We start from the raw sequence: 16,340 nt of genomic DNA on the forward strand, positions 1-16,340 counted from the left end.
GTATTTTTTTCACATATTTACTACTTTTTTTAAATGCACTACACTGGACATCTAGTATTCCTTTATTGTTGGGCAAACAATGCAACAGATTGATGAGTGTAAAATGGGAAACCAGTGGCAAACATTTAAAGAGGGTTAAATATTTTGCATGGACGGCTGTTAAGATGGCTTAAAAATAATATCCTTAAATAGATAACATATCATATCACAGTAGTCATTAAAAAAACCTACTTAATCTAATATCTTTTCTTTAAACAGAAAACAGTTAATTATGCTGCAAGAATAGCATTTCTAATTATGTAAGTTAAAATATTGTCACTTCAGGGAACCATATTGGAGAAATTTACCTCAGCATTAAACCGATTCCCGTGGCGAGCAGTGGGATGCCACTGTGCGGCATAAAGGGAGCAGTGTGGGGTTAACGGTCTTGCTCAGGGACCCAGAGTGAAGGCTGTGGGGATCGAAACCAGGTATTTCTAACATTCTCAGAGCACAAGCGCACTGCTAGAACCAGTTGGCCATCATTCCACATTACTGCCATAAAAATTCATTTCTTACCCAAAAGAGCCGCATTAAACACTGAGGTCAAGCTTAGAGAGAGATGCCACACATTTCCAGTGAATTTAAATTCAACTTTTTAAAGATTTAACCTTCAACCAATCAAGCAATGGTAATGGATGTTTTTGATGGTATATCTTGCTGATATAAATCCCAAAATGAAAAAGTTTAAAGTCTTTTGCAATATTAAATTCCCTCTCCTGTAGAAGATTCAACTGAAGTGATATTTCTGTTGTTAACCACTGGACTAAAGCAAAAAAAAAAGTTATGCTTATTGAGTAGAATATATTTTTCCTTATTGCTGTTATGTTTTATACAGAATACTACTGGCTGAGCTCCTTACTAGACATGCTTATATCATCCCAAGTGTTGTTATAAATCCGACTAACCTTTATAATAGCAGTATTTTCTTAGTTTTCACGTCTTGACTCGTTATGCGTTCCAGAACCAGTAATATTTCAGAACCAAGAGCCACATAGGTCCTTTTTCTATGGAAGATAAATCTGTATCAGTGTTTTTCTGCTAGATGCACTCAGTGGTTGGGGAGAGGAAACTGTAGTTATTTCGGGTTTGGTATCTTATTGCTGATTTTTTCCCTGAAGGAATGACAGATTGTATTTTTTACATAGGATTTTTAAATGACTTTTTAAAACCTTTATAAAGGCAAACAACCCTATTGTTTACTTACTGAGGTATTAAATTGCTGCTGTTTGAGGTACATTGGTCTCAGGGCATGAAAAACTTCAAAAACTATCAAGTTTTAGTCCAAAAGTGAGTTTGCAAGGATGCCAGTCCCTTCCCTCAATTGTGCTGCAGCAGCTCGCCTTACCTCATGCTGGCAAAATCCAATCGGTGTACCTTACATAGATGAGTTTGCATCGATCTCCCTCGCTTTCTCCACAGCAGCAGACAACAGGTAAGAGGTGTGGTACTTGCTGCCGTTCGCTATCTTTGATGATATTTAGCTCTAATTAAGTTTTTTCCCCTGAGAGAAAGCTGGAAGGGAGTGAAAGGAGATAAAAAACCTCTGCAAGCAGAGTGCTGTGCTGCAATCAATCCCGTCTCTTTCTCTCTGCTGCTGAGCCAGGGAGGATGAATGGAAGGCAGCTTTCACATCTACGCAAACTGCAGAGAAGTAATAAAAGAACCATGGCTCAAGCTTTACCTGGAGATGGAGGAGCAAAGCCTCCATCCTTTTGTGGTTGTTGCCCTCAAGTGTTTTAAAGTGAGGCAATTGCGGCGATTTATTTCCGGTTTTATGGAGGCTCCCTCCACAATAAAGATGGATTTAATGGCAGCAAGTAAATCCTTTTTCCTGAAAAGATTCTGGATTTTTATGTGTCAATTATTTGGCTGGTTGATTCACTGTGGAGTAAGACTACTGAAGTGTCTGACTTTTAAAAAATCACAGCTTTGGTTAAAAGAAAAAGGTTATTTTAGAAAGGATCTAGCTATTGCATTTACAATAAGTTTGTTGTCATACAAATGTTAGAGTCACAACCTGATTTGTTTCCAGGTGTGTAAAGGACTGAACAGCACCACTATGAGCTGCTTCGCCCCCTCCCTCATGGCGGAATACTTCCCGGGTTTGGACTCTGTGAAACACGCCGACGAGTTTGGCTTCGTCTTCAACAACGTCCAGGCGCTGTTGGTCTACAACAACACTAACCTCGTATACTACCCAAACCCTTTTTTTGAACCCCTCAGCACCTCTGGTGTCCTGGAGCAAAAGCCAGGTTCTCCAATCATTCTCAAGGTAAAGTTTTAGAAAAGACATGTTTTGCATCTGCAATGCTTTGAAAAGAAATTTCCGACCCCTGCGTGTTTTCAGATTTTTTCATGTTATAAAACTCTAAAGAAATAATGAAGACCAGTGAATACAGTGACTGGTCAGGGATCAGATTATGCTTAAGTTTAAATAAGGGTTAACACATATGAATACAACCCCAGTCCTTGAAAATCTCTCAGAGAAGAGCAATCCATCATGTGGAAATGATTTACAACTAAACTCTCAAAACATGGCTAACCACCTGAACAGAATCATGGTAATGCTGAAGGAGCTGCTGGGATACAGTTCTATGTTGGAAGACTGTAGATACAGGATTGAAATCTGCTAGCAGCATCTTATTGTAAGGTTGAGTATATCAAGCATGGGCAGGCAAGCTATCTAGAGGTGATTGAACAATATAAGCCTGTATGCAAGGCATCTCTGTAGAAGATATGTTAGAGGCTGCAGAGAAGAGGGGTTCACTTTCCCTGAGCCCAAACATCTGCTGGAGCTTCAAAGCACATTTTAGAACAATTGTTAAAAAAGACCCAAAGTTCAAACCTAAATCCTATCAAGACACAATCCAAATTTAAGCCTACGCTTTTGTGCCAAGAATACTATAAAACATGTCAGTGCCTAGATGACAAAGCTTGTACAGACTTAATGCAAATCACTTCTGGCTGTAAATACAGCAGCTAATGGTGGAAAGAGATGGTAAACCATTGTTTGAACCTCCCACACTGACTTACATCTGTATCTTTATTCAAAACTTTTCTTGTTCTTGTTATCTTTTACTGGATTGGGGCAAAAGCTAATTTTCATGATATTTTTTTTTTTATTCTTTTGTAGGAACAGAATTTATAAGCATTACATTTCAGTGATTTGTCTTGATCATATGTTATTGTGGTACTTTGACACATCTAACAATGTCAGATCTAAAAACCATACTCTGCACCAGCTGCGTCCAAAACCAGTGGATTATAATTAGATGGCAGATTGGATTTTTTAGGATCATAAAAAAGCTGTGATTTTTTTTTTTTCTGAAGTCTGTCTCAGTGTCTCAGTTGATCCTTTTTGTCTAAATCCATATGCCTACAGGGCAGAAACCTGATTCCCCCAACGTCTGGAGGGGCGAAGCTTAACTACACTGTACTGATAGGCGAGACGCCCTGCTCCGTCACCGTGTCTGAGAGCCAACTACTGTGCGAGCCACCCAACCTCACCGGCCAATACAAAGTTGTGGTCAGTCCTGCTGTGTTTTACTTCTGCTTTGACACTCTGTGTTTCTATCTTTCCCATTTATCCTTGAATTTGTGTTTTTTCCTCAGCGCCTGGCCTTTACACTCTATTATTTGTGTTCACATCATTGCTCATTCAGCTGCGGGAATGAGGTCAAAAGGGAGGGCAGCTCCTGCTGTCCAAAAGTTCCGACTAAAACTGCAGCAATTATTTTTACTTGCTTGCTCCGTTATTGAGTGCATGCCCCAAACTAATTCCTTCCCAACAGCGGCACACAGGTAGTCGTGTTTACACCCAGCGTCAGTTTGAGGCAACAATACTAACTTTAGCTCTTAAAAAAAATGGGTTTCTGTGTAGCAATCCTGATGCAGTGCAGAGAAGATAATAAAGAAACAGTTAAAATTAATTCAAGATGTAAGAATAAAGTCTCACTTAAATCTAGCTCTTAATCTCGTTCCATTGACCACTTCTCTGGCAGGTTCAAGTCGGAGGCCTCCATGTTTCACCCGGAGCAGTGCACATTATGTCTGACAGCCTCCTGACCCTTCCCGCCATTGTTAGCATCGCCGCAGGAGGCGGCCTCCTCCTCATCATCGTCATCCTCGTGCTCATCGCCTACAAGCGGAAGTCACGTGAAAACGATCTCACCCTGAAGCGCCTGCAGATGCAAATGGACAACCTGGAGTCGCGCGTCGCCTTGGAGTGCAAAGAAGGTCGGTGTCACACCGGCACAGTCTGCATGTGGACAGAATGAGAGTCAGATTTTAAAAACACAATAATCATGGATCTTTTAGGCCTTTCATGGTCTAATTACAGTATAGACCATGATTTAACTATCTGCTCAATAACATGAATATAAATGGTGCTGAGCAGCGCTATTTATTCCACTGACTTGTTAGAGTAATCACATAAGTACAAATGTGTTTTCAAGCATAATATACAGTAATTTACTGCCGGTCTGTGTGCACACATTAAATTAAATAGTTAAATTATCTCCAAATCCAGGCCAGTGTTTCATCATGACTAACAGATTTAGTTACCACTGCCTGTGACCCTTCCCCTCAAGCAGTAAATCAGACAATAGCAGGGAGGGGAATTTAGTTACATTTACACGAGTACGTTCTTTTTAAAATACTTTTAGTAGTAGATTTTCTGCATTTTATTTTTGTTTACTAAGCAATATAATAAAGTAACACTACTTCTAATGCTTTGAAACTGTTGGCTACTCTACCTATTAAGAGTAACTTCGCTCAATATTGAATAAGCTTGTTATAAACAAAATTGAACCCGAGAGACACGCCTTACAGTTTATGTTTAAGTGAGACTTCCTTTTTGAACTTAATTTCAAGCGAAAATACATTAACCAGTACACTATGGCTCAGTTTACACACCAGACAAATGTGGCCCCAATCTGATTTTTCTGTGGTAAAGGGACTCTGGTGAGATTCTTTCATGACAGTGTGAACAGGCCAAGTCAAATGGAATCTGACTTTTTCAAATCAGATCTGGGCCTCATTTTTATGTGTTTTTAATTCCAATAAAGGTTGGATCTTTAAGAATTGGTCTGAACAGCAAAGCAACCCATATCGGAATTAGTATGATGATGATGATGTCACTCTGTACTAACAGCGCGTAACCAAAAAATAATAACAAACATGAAGGACAACATAGACAATGTGGGGGACAACAATGTTTCACAATTAATATGTACAGTATTTAGGCGGATAAAACAGTCTAAACCAGACTTGAGGGGTCATACGGTAACAGGTGTAACAGGTTGTGTCAATTGACAACAACGCTGCACCCACACACTTCTCGTCAGAGATGTCACTGCAACTGCCCCTCCAAAAGCCATGATTAATAGCTCTCTTTCTCCTTTCTCTTAGTTTCCTCATTTTCTCCTACATCGTCAGGCTACTTCCACTGCTTAACAGCTTTAAATCCATCCATAGACAATGATTTCGGACACGTGTCACTTCAAGGACACAATATGAGATGGTCATTTGAACACTCATGCAAAAAAAATAGGAATTAGCATTAAGCATAAATTAGCATTAAGACCTGCAGTGTGAAAGTAGCCTGTAGATAGTTTTATAATGGAAACTATATCAAGGAGACTGTTGCTTCTACCCTAAATTGTTATGGTGTTATTATCGTGTTATATGTTTATTTTTATATCATTCTTTGAAATACCAGAGTTTGTATATAACTTTATATTTTGTGTAACTCTGTATTTTTTAAATATCAGTTTAGATGTTACAATCATAAGTTGCAAATATATAAGGTACTCAATACTTCAGTAGCCTTTATAACCATTGCTTTTTAAGTGTTACTTAAGTAAAAGCTTGGATGGCTATATTTAGTAAAAATATGATGAAGTAGTGCTACTTTCCTTGACCATAATTTCCAACTCTGGATGGTAGCATTTAGAACATCATATTCTGGAAACTGGGTAGACGCTTAGGCAACTACTCTAACTAGATGATAAGTTAATAAGTTAGTCCAGTTTTTTAGGCTTCACCTAAAGTTCTAACTTCTTTCCACTTCTTTCCTATCAGTCGTATCAAGGTATTGTTTTCTATGTGATGTGTTATTAATGCTTGGTATGACATACTGTACTTCTTTAGATGTTAGGTACATTTTCTCCGCATTTATGTGAACTCTGCTTAGCCACATAATGATGACCTCTGACCTTTACTTATTAGAGTTCTACTGTACTATTCCAGTACATTCAAGGACTGGGAAATGACTTTGGTTGTTAGCATCTTGAATATCAGATTCTTAATCATTCCAAAATCTCTCTCTGAAGTTTTCCAGGATAAACAGACATCCCAGTAATTAAACATGAACTTTGTCTCTTTTCACATGTAGGTAGTGCTCCTATTCACCCTATTGACATGACCAACAGGTATCTCTTCTAACAAGGACAAAACAATCACTGATCAGAATAACCTCTCATTAAGATTGCAAAATTAGCTCAATGTCTTTCATTCTTCAGAGGATTTCATCAGCTAGAGAGGACCTTGTTAGCCGTCCCCTCTGGCTGCCCCTGATCAGCTTTCCCGGTGTTATTAAGCTGTGGAAAAAAAGCAGAGAACTGTCAAATGACAGACAGGCAGCTCAACACACAGTAGGCAAACAGAGAGAATCACACCTTCAGCCTTGGGAAAGCAGAAGATTAATGTTTAACCATTAAGCAACCAGGTGAGTCTTGCCTTGCAGGCTGGATTTAGATAGGAGCCTGGGTTCCGCTGCAAGTTGCTACAAGTCGCAGGGGTACTGTGAGGCCAGGAGACCAGGACTAAGATTGTATAGCAGGGTTTAGAGAGGGGGGTTAGGGGACCGCTGCTGTTCATGTGATAGGCTGCAAGCAGGGAGGCTCCCCAAGGGCAGCCCAGACGAGCAACCGAGCCCTGGGCCTCAAGCAGCCTGAGTCAGGAAGGAGCCAATTAACTGGGGCTCACCTGCAGCCCCACACTGAGCTGGCACAATCTTTTTGGCCTTTGCAACAGCCAATTTACCAACTGGGAGATAAAAAATAAGCAGGAAAAATGGAGGCGGGTGTGTTTGTGAGAAAGTCCACTTTTCTTTAAGAGAGAGTTGTGAAAAGCCTCTGATGTGAGGATGATCTTAAGCTTTCTCCTCATCATGTGTGCAGTAAACACCATAAAGATAAGAAGGATTCTCTTATTTGCTCCTCTGGGATTAAAGAGCAGTTTTATTTCTGAGATGCATTTCTTATGTATTTTTTTTTTCCCACAGCATTTGCAGAGTTGCAGACCGATATCAATGAGCTTACCAGTGACCTGGACAGAGCTGGTATCCCCCATCTAGACTACAGAACATATGCCATGAGAGTCCTCTTCCCCGGCATTGAGGATCATCCCGTCCTCAGAGAACTCGAGGTAACAAACTGTGGAGATTGAGGAAAGAGTAGAACAAAAGATAACTTAGACATTAAAGCAGCTAATGCATTAAGAATGGCCAAAGCAGGTTAGAGAGAGGTTAGAAGAAACAAGGAGAACTGCAGAGTGTGTCTCATGTCACCATCCCTGCTGTAGCGTAACCTCCATAACCACTGAATTGCTCAGTGGGAGAAAGGATACCAGTCTGCCAGTTATGCTTCCTACTCTGCGGTCTCACACGTATGCTTAGTCAGTCATGCAGGCTAGAATATACACCCACACACACACACTCATATATATATACCTCACATGAAGGCTCCCTCATGGAAAACAGGGTCCCAGCACATTGCTATTTCATCCACCAGTGGCTGCAGTATGAGGGGTAATGAAGTGAATAATTCCCACTTCTCAAGCAGGAGTGTGGCCTCTTCCACTAAGATAAAAACTGTCCGCTTAATACTTTTTACTCCTTCTCACACCGTAATGGCAGTGCTGGGAAATGACTTTGGTTTCCTGTTTATTTATTTTTTTTTTTGTTTCATTTGTTTTTGTTTTGGTTGGATTTAATTTAATGTGAAGCAATCTTTAAATTAGGACACTGCCAAGAGGTCCTCAATAATTACAAGCAAATTATGTTATCTTAATGTTAAAGTTTGTATGGCAGGTTGAGAAGAGCTATTCAGTTCAGTTCATATATTTAACAACATTTCATATCTTAAGGCACTAAATAAAGATTCAGTCAAACTCTTAAACTTTTGATTCCACTTGATAGACAGGTTTCTGTTTAAAGAGACAGTTCATCTTTCTAAAGAAGCATGTTGACAGTAAGCTGGTGAAGATTCTCAGTCATCCAGGTCATAGTCTTTCCAAAAAAGTAAAAAAAAAAAAAAATCCACAAGACGTTTCCCTTCCCATCCAGGGAGCTTTTTCAATTCAAAATGTAGAAATAACGTTGAGTTGAAGGCTTTATAGAGTGGTACAAAGCAAACCCTTTTCTTGGCTCAGAAACATTCAAATTAACACAAAAGAGCGACCTCCTCGGGACAAGACTCTGCAGTACATCTACACCTTATGGACAGAGGACATCTATGTTAAGAAAGAACAACCAACTTTAAACAGAGGGGGTGGACTCAGGTTTCAGTTTTCAAAAACCTAAAATTCAGTGATTTAGTTGATTACTTCCTCCTATCATCGCAAGCCCCGCCCTATTAGAACACCTCGCCTCTTCAGTCAGGCCAACAATTCCCTTTAACGACCCCCTTTCAGAGACATAGTCAGGTTTCGGGTATTACTGGCTAACAAAGAAACCAAACGACCCCCATTCCTAAGGTGTGGACCCGTTCGTCAGGTTCAATTTGCATGTTTTCTAAGCCAAAACAAGGCTTTGCTTTGGTCCACTCTATAAAGCTTTGAGCTCAATGCTATTTCTGACATTTTGAATTAATTTAGCTTCCTGGATGGGAAGCAAAACATCTTCATACATAATAATCAGATTATGGTGTAATCTAAGAAAGAAACAAGCTTAACAGAGAAGCACTGTGCTAGGAGTGTTTTTATTTATAAAACAAGGAAATGATATAATGGAGTACACATAGTTATTAGCAGAAATAGTTGCATCAAAACTGAGTCAAAAAGTCTAATAGAAGGAAAACAAAGATATGTGCATAGTTATTATCAGGATAAGGTCTGAGAAAGGTTTTACTCAAAAACATAAAACAAAAGTCTGGGTCAGGAGCAGTTTCTGCCTGAAATAATAATGAACATGAAAATGTAGCTCAGTAATTGGATCAGAAATCTCCTCCTTTAGAAATAAGCCAGAAAGAGCCATATAATCTTTTCAAATTTGTAGAAAAAGGAGTTATTTTTATTCTCTGGTCAATAATTGATTAGCATCTTCTCAGTTCCTCACCATGATTAAAAGTCTGCCTGCCTGGAGAAAAATAGCACTAATGACTTATGTAATATGTTTTGGTTTAGTCAAGGTCACAATAAACTGTGAGGAGCCAGATGTTTCAGAAAGGTTTGTTCTATTAACAAACTTTATGAAGGTAATGCTTGGGGCCAATTAGTTTACACACATAACAGAACCTGGCTTAAAGATTCCCAATAAGAACTTGCATTTGCAGTTTTCTTCTAGTTTTTTTTGTGTGCATCCAATAAGAAGGAATGATGCAGGTGATCTACAAGGGTTGCAGTGCAAATTTTAAGACATTCACATTTGGTTCCACCCATTGAAATGAGCTGATTGCATGTTCTACTGGCGGGTTGAGAGCGTCTGTAAAAGAAAGATGAAGAGCAAAGCCACGGAGACGGAGGAAATGATCTTAAGGATAATGTTGAATTAAATAATACTGCACCGCAAAATGCTACAGAAAAAAAAGAAAAGAAAACCTAACCGTGCTTTGTACATGGTTGCTTTTGGTATTAAATGAAGGGGGGGGGATGAGCTTAAAATCTTTAATTTTTGTTAAATAAGACATAGACATTAGACAAGGCGAGACCCTTGACCCCCGATTGCTCCCCAGGCGCTGCACAGTTGCAGCTCACTGCTCCCCAAGGGGATGGGTTAAGATGCAGAAGTGAAGATCAATGACGTTCAATTATTATAATTGATATTATGATTAATATTGTTTAAGTTCAGCCCTTGTTTTTAGATCTGGTTTAACTATATAAGGATTTTTTGTGGCCCAACTGGATCTCTACCAGTCTCTAGACATTTTTTTCTCTATTGATATTATTCTGCCTCAGCTGAGTTTCTGATTTGGAAAATTGCAAAAGATGCTTGCATTAAATATTAGAATTTGAATGTCCTCCTCCACCTATAAATCAACAGGGTTTGCTCATTAGAATATGCTCTGCTTATTTTTGCACATGGTGTTTGTTGAATTGCAAAAGGAAATCACTTTGCACCTTCTTTGAAGATCTGCTCTGTGCATTCAAACTAATTTTCACCTGTTAAAAGACACACAAACCTTCTGATGATCAGGCTCACAATCTCTCCTCCTTCCTCTCCAGGTGTCGGGCAACGGCCAGCAGAATGTAGAGAAGGCCCTGAAGCTGTTTGGTCAGCTCATCAACAACAAAGTGTTCCTGCTCACGTTCATTCGAACGCTTGAGATGCAACGCTCTTTCTCCATGAGAGACCGCGGCAACGTGGCCTCGCTCATCATGACGGCCCTGCAGGGGCGTCTGGAGTACGCCACTGATGTTCTCAAACACCTGCTGTCTGACCTCATCGATCGTAACCTAGAGAGCAAGAACCACCCCAAACTGCTGCTACGCAGGTACAGACATTTCTCATTAAGCTGTTTACCTGCTTCGCTTTACAAAACATCACCTTTAAAGGAACGAAAGTGAAAGAACATAAGACATTCTTTACATTTATGTCTTTATTTGAACTGTAACATTTTCAAGATTTCCAGACCAATTAGCATAAGGATCAAAATTAGATAAAATTTGTTTTTATTATTTTCAATTATATTTATTAAGTGTTATAATCTGTTATAATTAGTATAGGTCAAGTTTCTGATGTTTGATGTAGTTCAAAAGAAACACAATGAAAATATTATGGATCCTGTCTGTTGTGAACTTAGTTATGCAGACGCCAAACACAGACTCCTCATTTAAAATCGTGGGAAAAAGTGCAGACGAGTAGGAAGATGTTGATCCGTATTGACAGATAGATGAGGATTCATTTAGAGCTGCGTGTTCTTCACCCTTTTTCCCCTTTTATGCAAGATGATTTTCCCGAGGAGAGACATCTAACCAAAGAACGGCTTGTAATAAGAGCTAGTGTACATCTTCAGTTTGTGGAGATAACTGACATGTAATATTCACATCAGAGGAAACATCTGAATTCTCTACATTCTCGCTGTTTCTGTCTGTCCCACCGCTCGCTCTTAATGCCAGTCTCACTTATACTCCAGGCTCGGGCATCTTATAAAACATTCACATCAAGCTCAACTTAACTCCTTCTCTCTCTTTGTGTATCCAGCGTACATTGTGCTGCTCGGTAGTTGGGATGATGTTTTAAAAATTTAAATACCCCGCATGTCCTTTTCTCAGTGTCCTTTGCTGCTTTTGTTAGGTCTGTAGATGCTAACGGACGGATGAAGAACTGTGAGATGGAAATATATGCACCAAACACATGCCAACGTATCAAGCCCAACTGTTACGTTCGATTTTCCTTATGTTTACATGACTAACAAGTTGAGACAGTGACGGAAGGCTGATGCTATAGTTTAAGACAGCATGTTTATTCTTATGTTCCTTTATTGTCTGTATTTGATAAATCAACAATAATTGTCAAAGCAAATAGCTGGGAGGCAGAAAGCATTGCTTCTAAATAGAGGGGGTGAACAAAAGCAGCGAAGCTTCAAAAACCCAGATAAAGTTATTTCACATGACAGCAGGGTCTCACGTCACCTCTATGTTTTCATTATCCCATCTCATTAGAAACCCAGTGGTACATAAACCTCAGGTTTCCTCTATTGCTGCCTGCAGGGCCTAATGTCCTATAGTTTGTTACATTTACTCTCATTTTTCTGGGAGAAATTCAAGGGATTACAACCTGACATGGCTTGTGTTGCTCTGCTGTCGTCGTCGTCTTTATCACGTATTTAGAGCAACGCCGACTGTCGAGCCAGACAACTGATGTGCATGCATTTATCCAGCAGACAATTACACTCACCTGTGATGAAAATCAAACTGAATGTGTGATCAAAGGGTTTGTTTTTGTGCAGTGTGCTGTGTTTTATTTGAGGTTTTCACATTTATGTGATGTTAAATATTTCTTTAAATACATTAACTTTTTTCCTTTAATTAGCAGTTGGGTCTTTAAGGCGATCAAACTTATTTCAGTAGCAGATAAAGCTACCCTGAGTCAATACAAAAGGCTATTTTTATATTATGGTTTCAATTTATCAAGTGGTAAAAAGCTATTGAAGGCAACCACCATGAAAAAGTTATAAATCCCTATAAGCCTGATATCTGGTGGAGCCTCCCTTGATAACAACAACTACCATAAAGCACTTGTGAAATCTGACAGAAGGATGTTTGGACAACTATGATTTTCTTTTTTAAATAATTGTTTCATTTAGATTCTAGTCTGGACTTTGACTAGGCCACTTCAAAGTTTCCCTTTTCTTTCCATTTAGAGTGAGACTTCTCTGTGTGTTTTGGATCAATGGTTCTGCATAGTTACCGAAATGTTCCCCAGGTTAAGGTCATGAACTGATGGACGGACTGGTTCTTTAAAACTGGATTTTCTGTTGCATGTTTCGGTGGCGCGGTGGTTATCACGCACACATGTCAACATACCTTTGCCGCATGTCCTCCCCCTCTCTCATACCCCCTGTTGGCCTACTGTCAAAGAAAACGAACCACTAGTGCCATAAAAACTCCCCCCAAAAAACGGAATGGCCCTGTCAAATACAAATTAATCATCCAGATGTATTTGTAGCCCTCCATGATGGTCTGATGTTCTTTGTATGAAATGCTGGATTTCCATCGGATGCAACAGATTTGTTTGAAGGTTCTAGCTTTGTAACTGTTTTATGTAAGTTATACCTGATAGACAAAAGAAAGTATTTAGTGTCAACTGTGATAATAACAATAGTAATAATTGAACTCTATTGTTCTCACATTGGAGAAATTTACCTCTGCCTTTAACCCATCCCCTTGGGGAGCAGTGGGCTGCCATTGTGGGGCGCCCGGCGAGCAGTGTGGGGTTAAGGGTCTAGCTCAGGGAGTGGCAGTCTGTTGGAGTGGGGCTCGAACTCAGAACCTCCAGATTCCAAGCTCTATTCCCTATCCACTAGGCCCCCATTCCTCCACTGTAATGTTGATTTTTGACATAGAGTTTTTCATCCAGGCCCTCGAGGGAACAGCTGATTTTCATTGATACCTGATAAATAGGCTTTTCCTAAACTGCAATCATCAAAATCAGCTGTGCTGAAGCAGGTAAACATCTAAAACCTACCGACCCTCGAGGGCTGACTTCAGGCAGGCCTCATCTAGGTCTATTAGTTCAGTTTAGATCTAAAGCTTGGTTTATGCTGGATACGTCCGCAAGGTCTGTGCGGACAGAATTTCCCCACTACACACCTAGGAGAATTTGTGACCATGTGGAAAGATCCGCAAGGATAAACATGGTGAGGAGCAGCAGCTTCTACTGGCAAGGGTTTGTGAAAGTAAACCTGGGATTTTTTAATAAATATCACCGCTATCAACAGATTGTAGGATACATCTTGGAAGGAAATGGCTGTCGGTCTTGGACAGTGGGAAGAGGCCTTAAAGCTGTACTGTAAACGACTGGGTTGTACGTTTGTCAAGCATAATTATCTAACCAGAACCCCTCCTTCCACATGTTTCCTGAGTATTACATGGCTTTTAGCAAACTGAACATAGGACCTTTTTGGCTTTTTCTCCACAAGTTCACAACTGAACAACCTGATCTCTTGGCTGTTTATCTGCTTCATACTTTTCTTACCAAGCCTGTTTTTTCTATCTCTATGCAAAAATACCCTTTTTTCAGGATTCAAACCAAGGACCTTCTTGGTGCAAAGCTACAGTCGTATACATGCACCACTGTGAAGCCCAAGTCTAGAAAAAAATTTGATAGAAAAATACATATTTTATTGGAAATATTAAAAAAACGAATTTTGTGTGAATTATACTGTATTGTATACATTATTTATATGAAATAAGAAGACAAAACTGAATTATTGCAAATAGGCATGACATTAAAAGGTTCACAGATATATTTTTGAAGCATTCATAACAAAAAGCTTAATTTATTCTAATATTACTACACATAAATATTGTCTTTAATAACAGGCAGTCTAAAGGCAAATGGTTACACTGGATTTCAAATCCAAGCCACATATTTTTATAACAAAATTCTTTAAAACAAATCCATGGATTTTCTTCTACTTTATGATTATATGCCAGTCTGACTTAATCTAATCCAGACCCAAAGTACCTCAAAGTTTGGAGGACTAATAACAACATGCAATGGGAAAAAGCCTACAGGGTTTATGGCATGCTCTATACTAAACTTCCTATACTTTGTCATTATAGTTGAGTGTATTAAGGAAGTATATGTTCTAAGTTTACATAAAAGATGAAATATAGGCTGATTAAAAAAAAAAACTACTAACACAGAAAATAGAATGACCAGCGTCACAGGCAGAGCTGTTTGTGTTTTAATGCCTTGGAGGAAATAAATGGTTTTAATCTGCTTGCTCTTCCAACTCAGTGCTTGGTTTCCCCTTCATCCAATAGAGCAGACAATTATAAATATATCTGAATCATATGCATTATTATACACTTTCACAGCAATGAGATAATATCTCCAGTCCATTAAATTACTTCTGATTTTTTTTCTGAAGTGTATATTTTCAGGATTTCAAAGGCTTTTGAGGTGTAGAAAATGGATTTTAGTTTATCAACACTTTCATTGTTATAAAAGCTTTTTGATGGGAGTATCTGAGCTTTGTGATTGATTTCCTCAGTCGTTATGGCTTTAAGGAGAATCGATGCAGCACTGCATGATGTTTGGATTTGATATACTGTGAAAATGTCGTCTTTCTTTCCTCTACTTATGCATATCATACATCTTACATGCCTTTTGTTGCTGGCATTGTTTATAACTTATAATGCAAACATACCAGAATATTCATTTCACTTTTCTACTAAGATTTACCTTTTACTACCCCTATGGTCTTAGCTTTTGCTAGTGCTCACTCGGTTTCTTTGTTTTGCTCATGTGCTTTAAACGGAACAACAGAGCATTTCCTCTATTACCTTGAGACTCCTCAATCCTCTCTCATTTTTTTTTCTTCTCAGCATTTTCATAATGAGGTTTCCTTCCATGCAGCACTGTGGTGTCCAGCATTATTCAGAATATTAGTATTGTTTTTAGCATTAGTTTCACTCAGAGACATTTCAGACGCTGCTAAAACATTCGCCCATGCACCCTCACAACCATTAGGAAATCCGAGATGGGGCCTGCTCTTAAACACTTTGTGGCATAATGAAATCCTGATGTTCATTAATGAAACTCAATTAACAGAGAGAAGGGAGCAGAGGAAAATGAGGAGGGCAAGAAAGAGAGGAGACGGAGGAGAACAAAGTGCTTCTCCCTGCCGACATTCAAGAGAAGAGATATTCAGGGGGAGTCAGCGCAGCCCCCGCACAAAAGGCTTTATTTGACTTCCTTCTTCGAGACTTGCTGAGCTTATTAAAATGCTTAATAGGTTCCATTAACTTCTAACACACGCAAGTCTCATAAAAGCAGGAATGGGAGGGGGCTGCACAGTAAGCGTAGCAGTGAGGGTTGGGGGGTAAATCCTTGTAGAGGAAGGAGGGCGATTACAGAGGGATTTGGGGCATTGTCCAGAAAGATTCACAATAAATTAAGGCGTGTTCGGCATGAAAACACAGCCTGAGGCTGTAATGGCTGCTTTAGATGTTTTCAAACTGAGACGTTTTAATGTGCAGCACATTATCATGCAGCATTCTGCTCCACTGAATACTCTCTGTACATATTTCTTTGTCCATATCCAAATACCATTACCTGGGAGTTTATACATTAATGTACAGTTCAGCTCAAATCCTTTTGATGTTTTTCTCCAATTTGCACAAAGTCAATATTTTACACTGAATACTACTTTTGAGCATGTGGTGTTTAAATTGGATTATTTCTTAGGACAGAATTGTCTTTTAAGCTTTTCCCAAAAGTTAAATTTTAGTGAGAGATTTTCCAAAATCCAAAATCATCTGTTGGTTTGTGTTTGGAATCAGTGTACTGTTGTAACCACCCAATGCTAAACTGGAAGCTGCTGTAACTTCAGTATTACTGTCAACCC

General features: G+C 39.1%; 1 protein-coding gene across 2 annotated transcripts in view; it reads left to right on the forward strand.

Annotated features, from left to right (window-relative positions):
* LOC107091891 (plexin-A2-like) overlaps nucleotides 1-16,340 on the forward strand; it is a 252,833-nt gene that overhangs the window by 207,644 nt on the left and 28,849 nt on the right. For both annotated transcript variants that reach the window (XM_015386090.1, XM_015386101.1), the window contains exons 18-22: nucleotides 2,075-2,314; nucleotides 3,425-3,568; nucleotides 4,044-4,278; nucleotides 7,328-7,470; nucleotides 10,486-10,754. In XM_015386090.1, coding sequence (XP_015241576.1) covers nucleotides 2,075-2,314; nucleotides 3,425-3,568; nucleotides 4,044-4,278; nucleotides 7,328-7,470; nucleotides 10,486-10,754 — 1,031 coding nt within the window. The remainder of the gene's footprint in view (nucleotides 1-2,074; nucleotides 2,315-3,424; nucleotides 3,569-4,043; nucleotides 4,279-7,327; nucleotides 7,471-10,485; nucleotides 10,755-16,340) is intronic.

The sequence above is a fragment of the Cyprinodon variegatus genome, unplaced genomic scaffold (genome assembly GCF_000732505.1).
Source record: "Cyprinodon variegatus isolate N-32 unplaced genomic scaffold, C_variegatus-1.0 Scaffold16, whole genome shotgun sequence".
NCBI classification, from domain to species: Eukaryota; Metazoa; Chordata; class Actinopteri; order Cyprinodontiformes; family Cyprinodontidae; genus Cyprinodon; species Cyprinodon variegatus.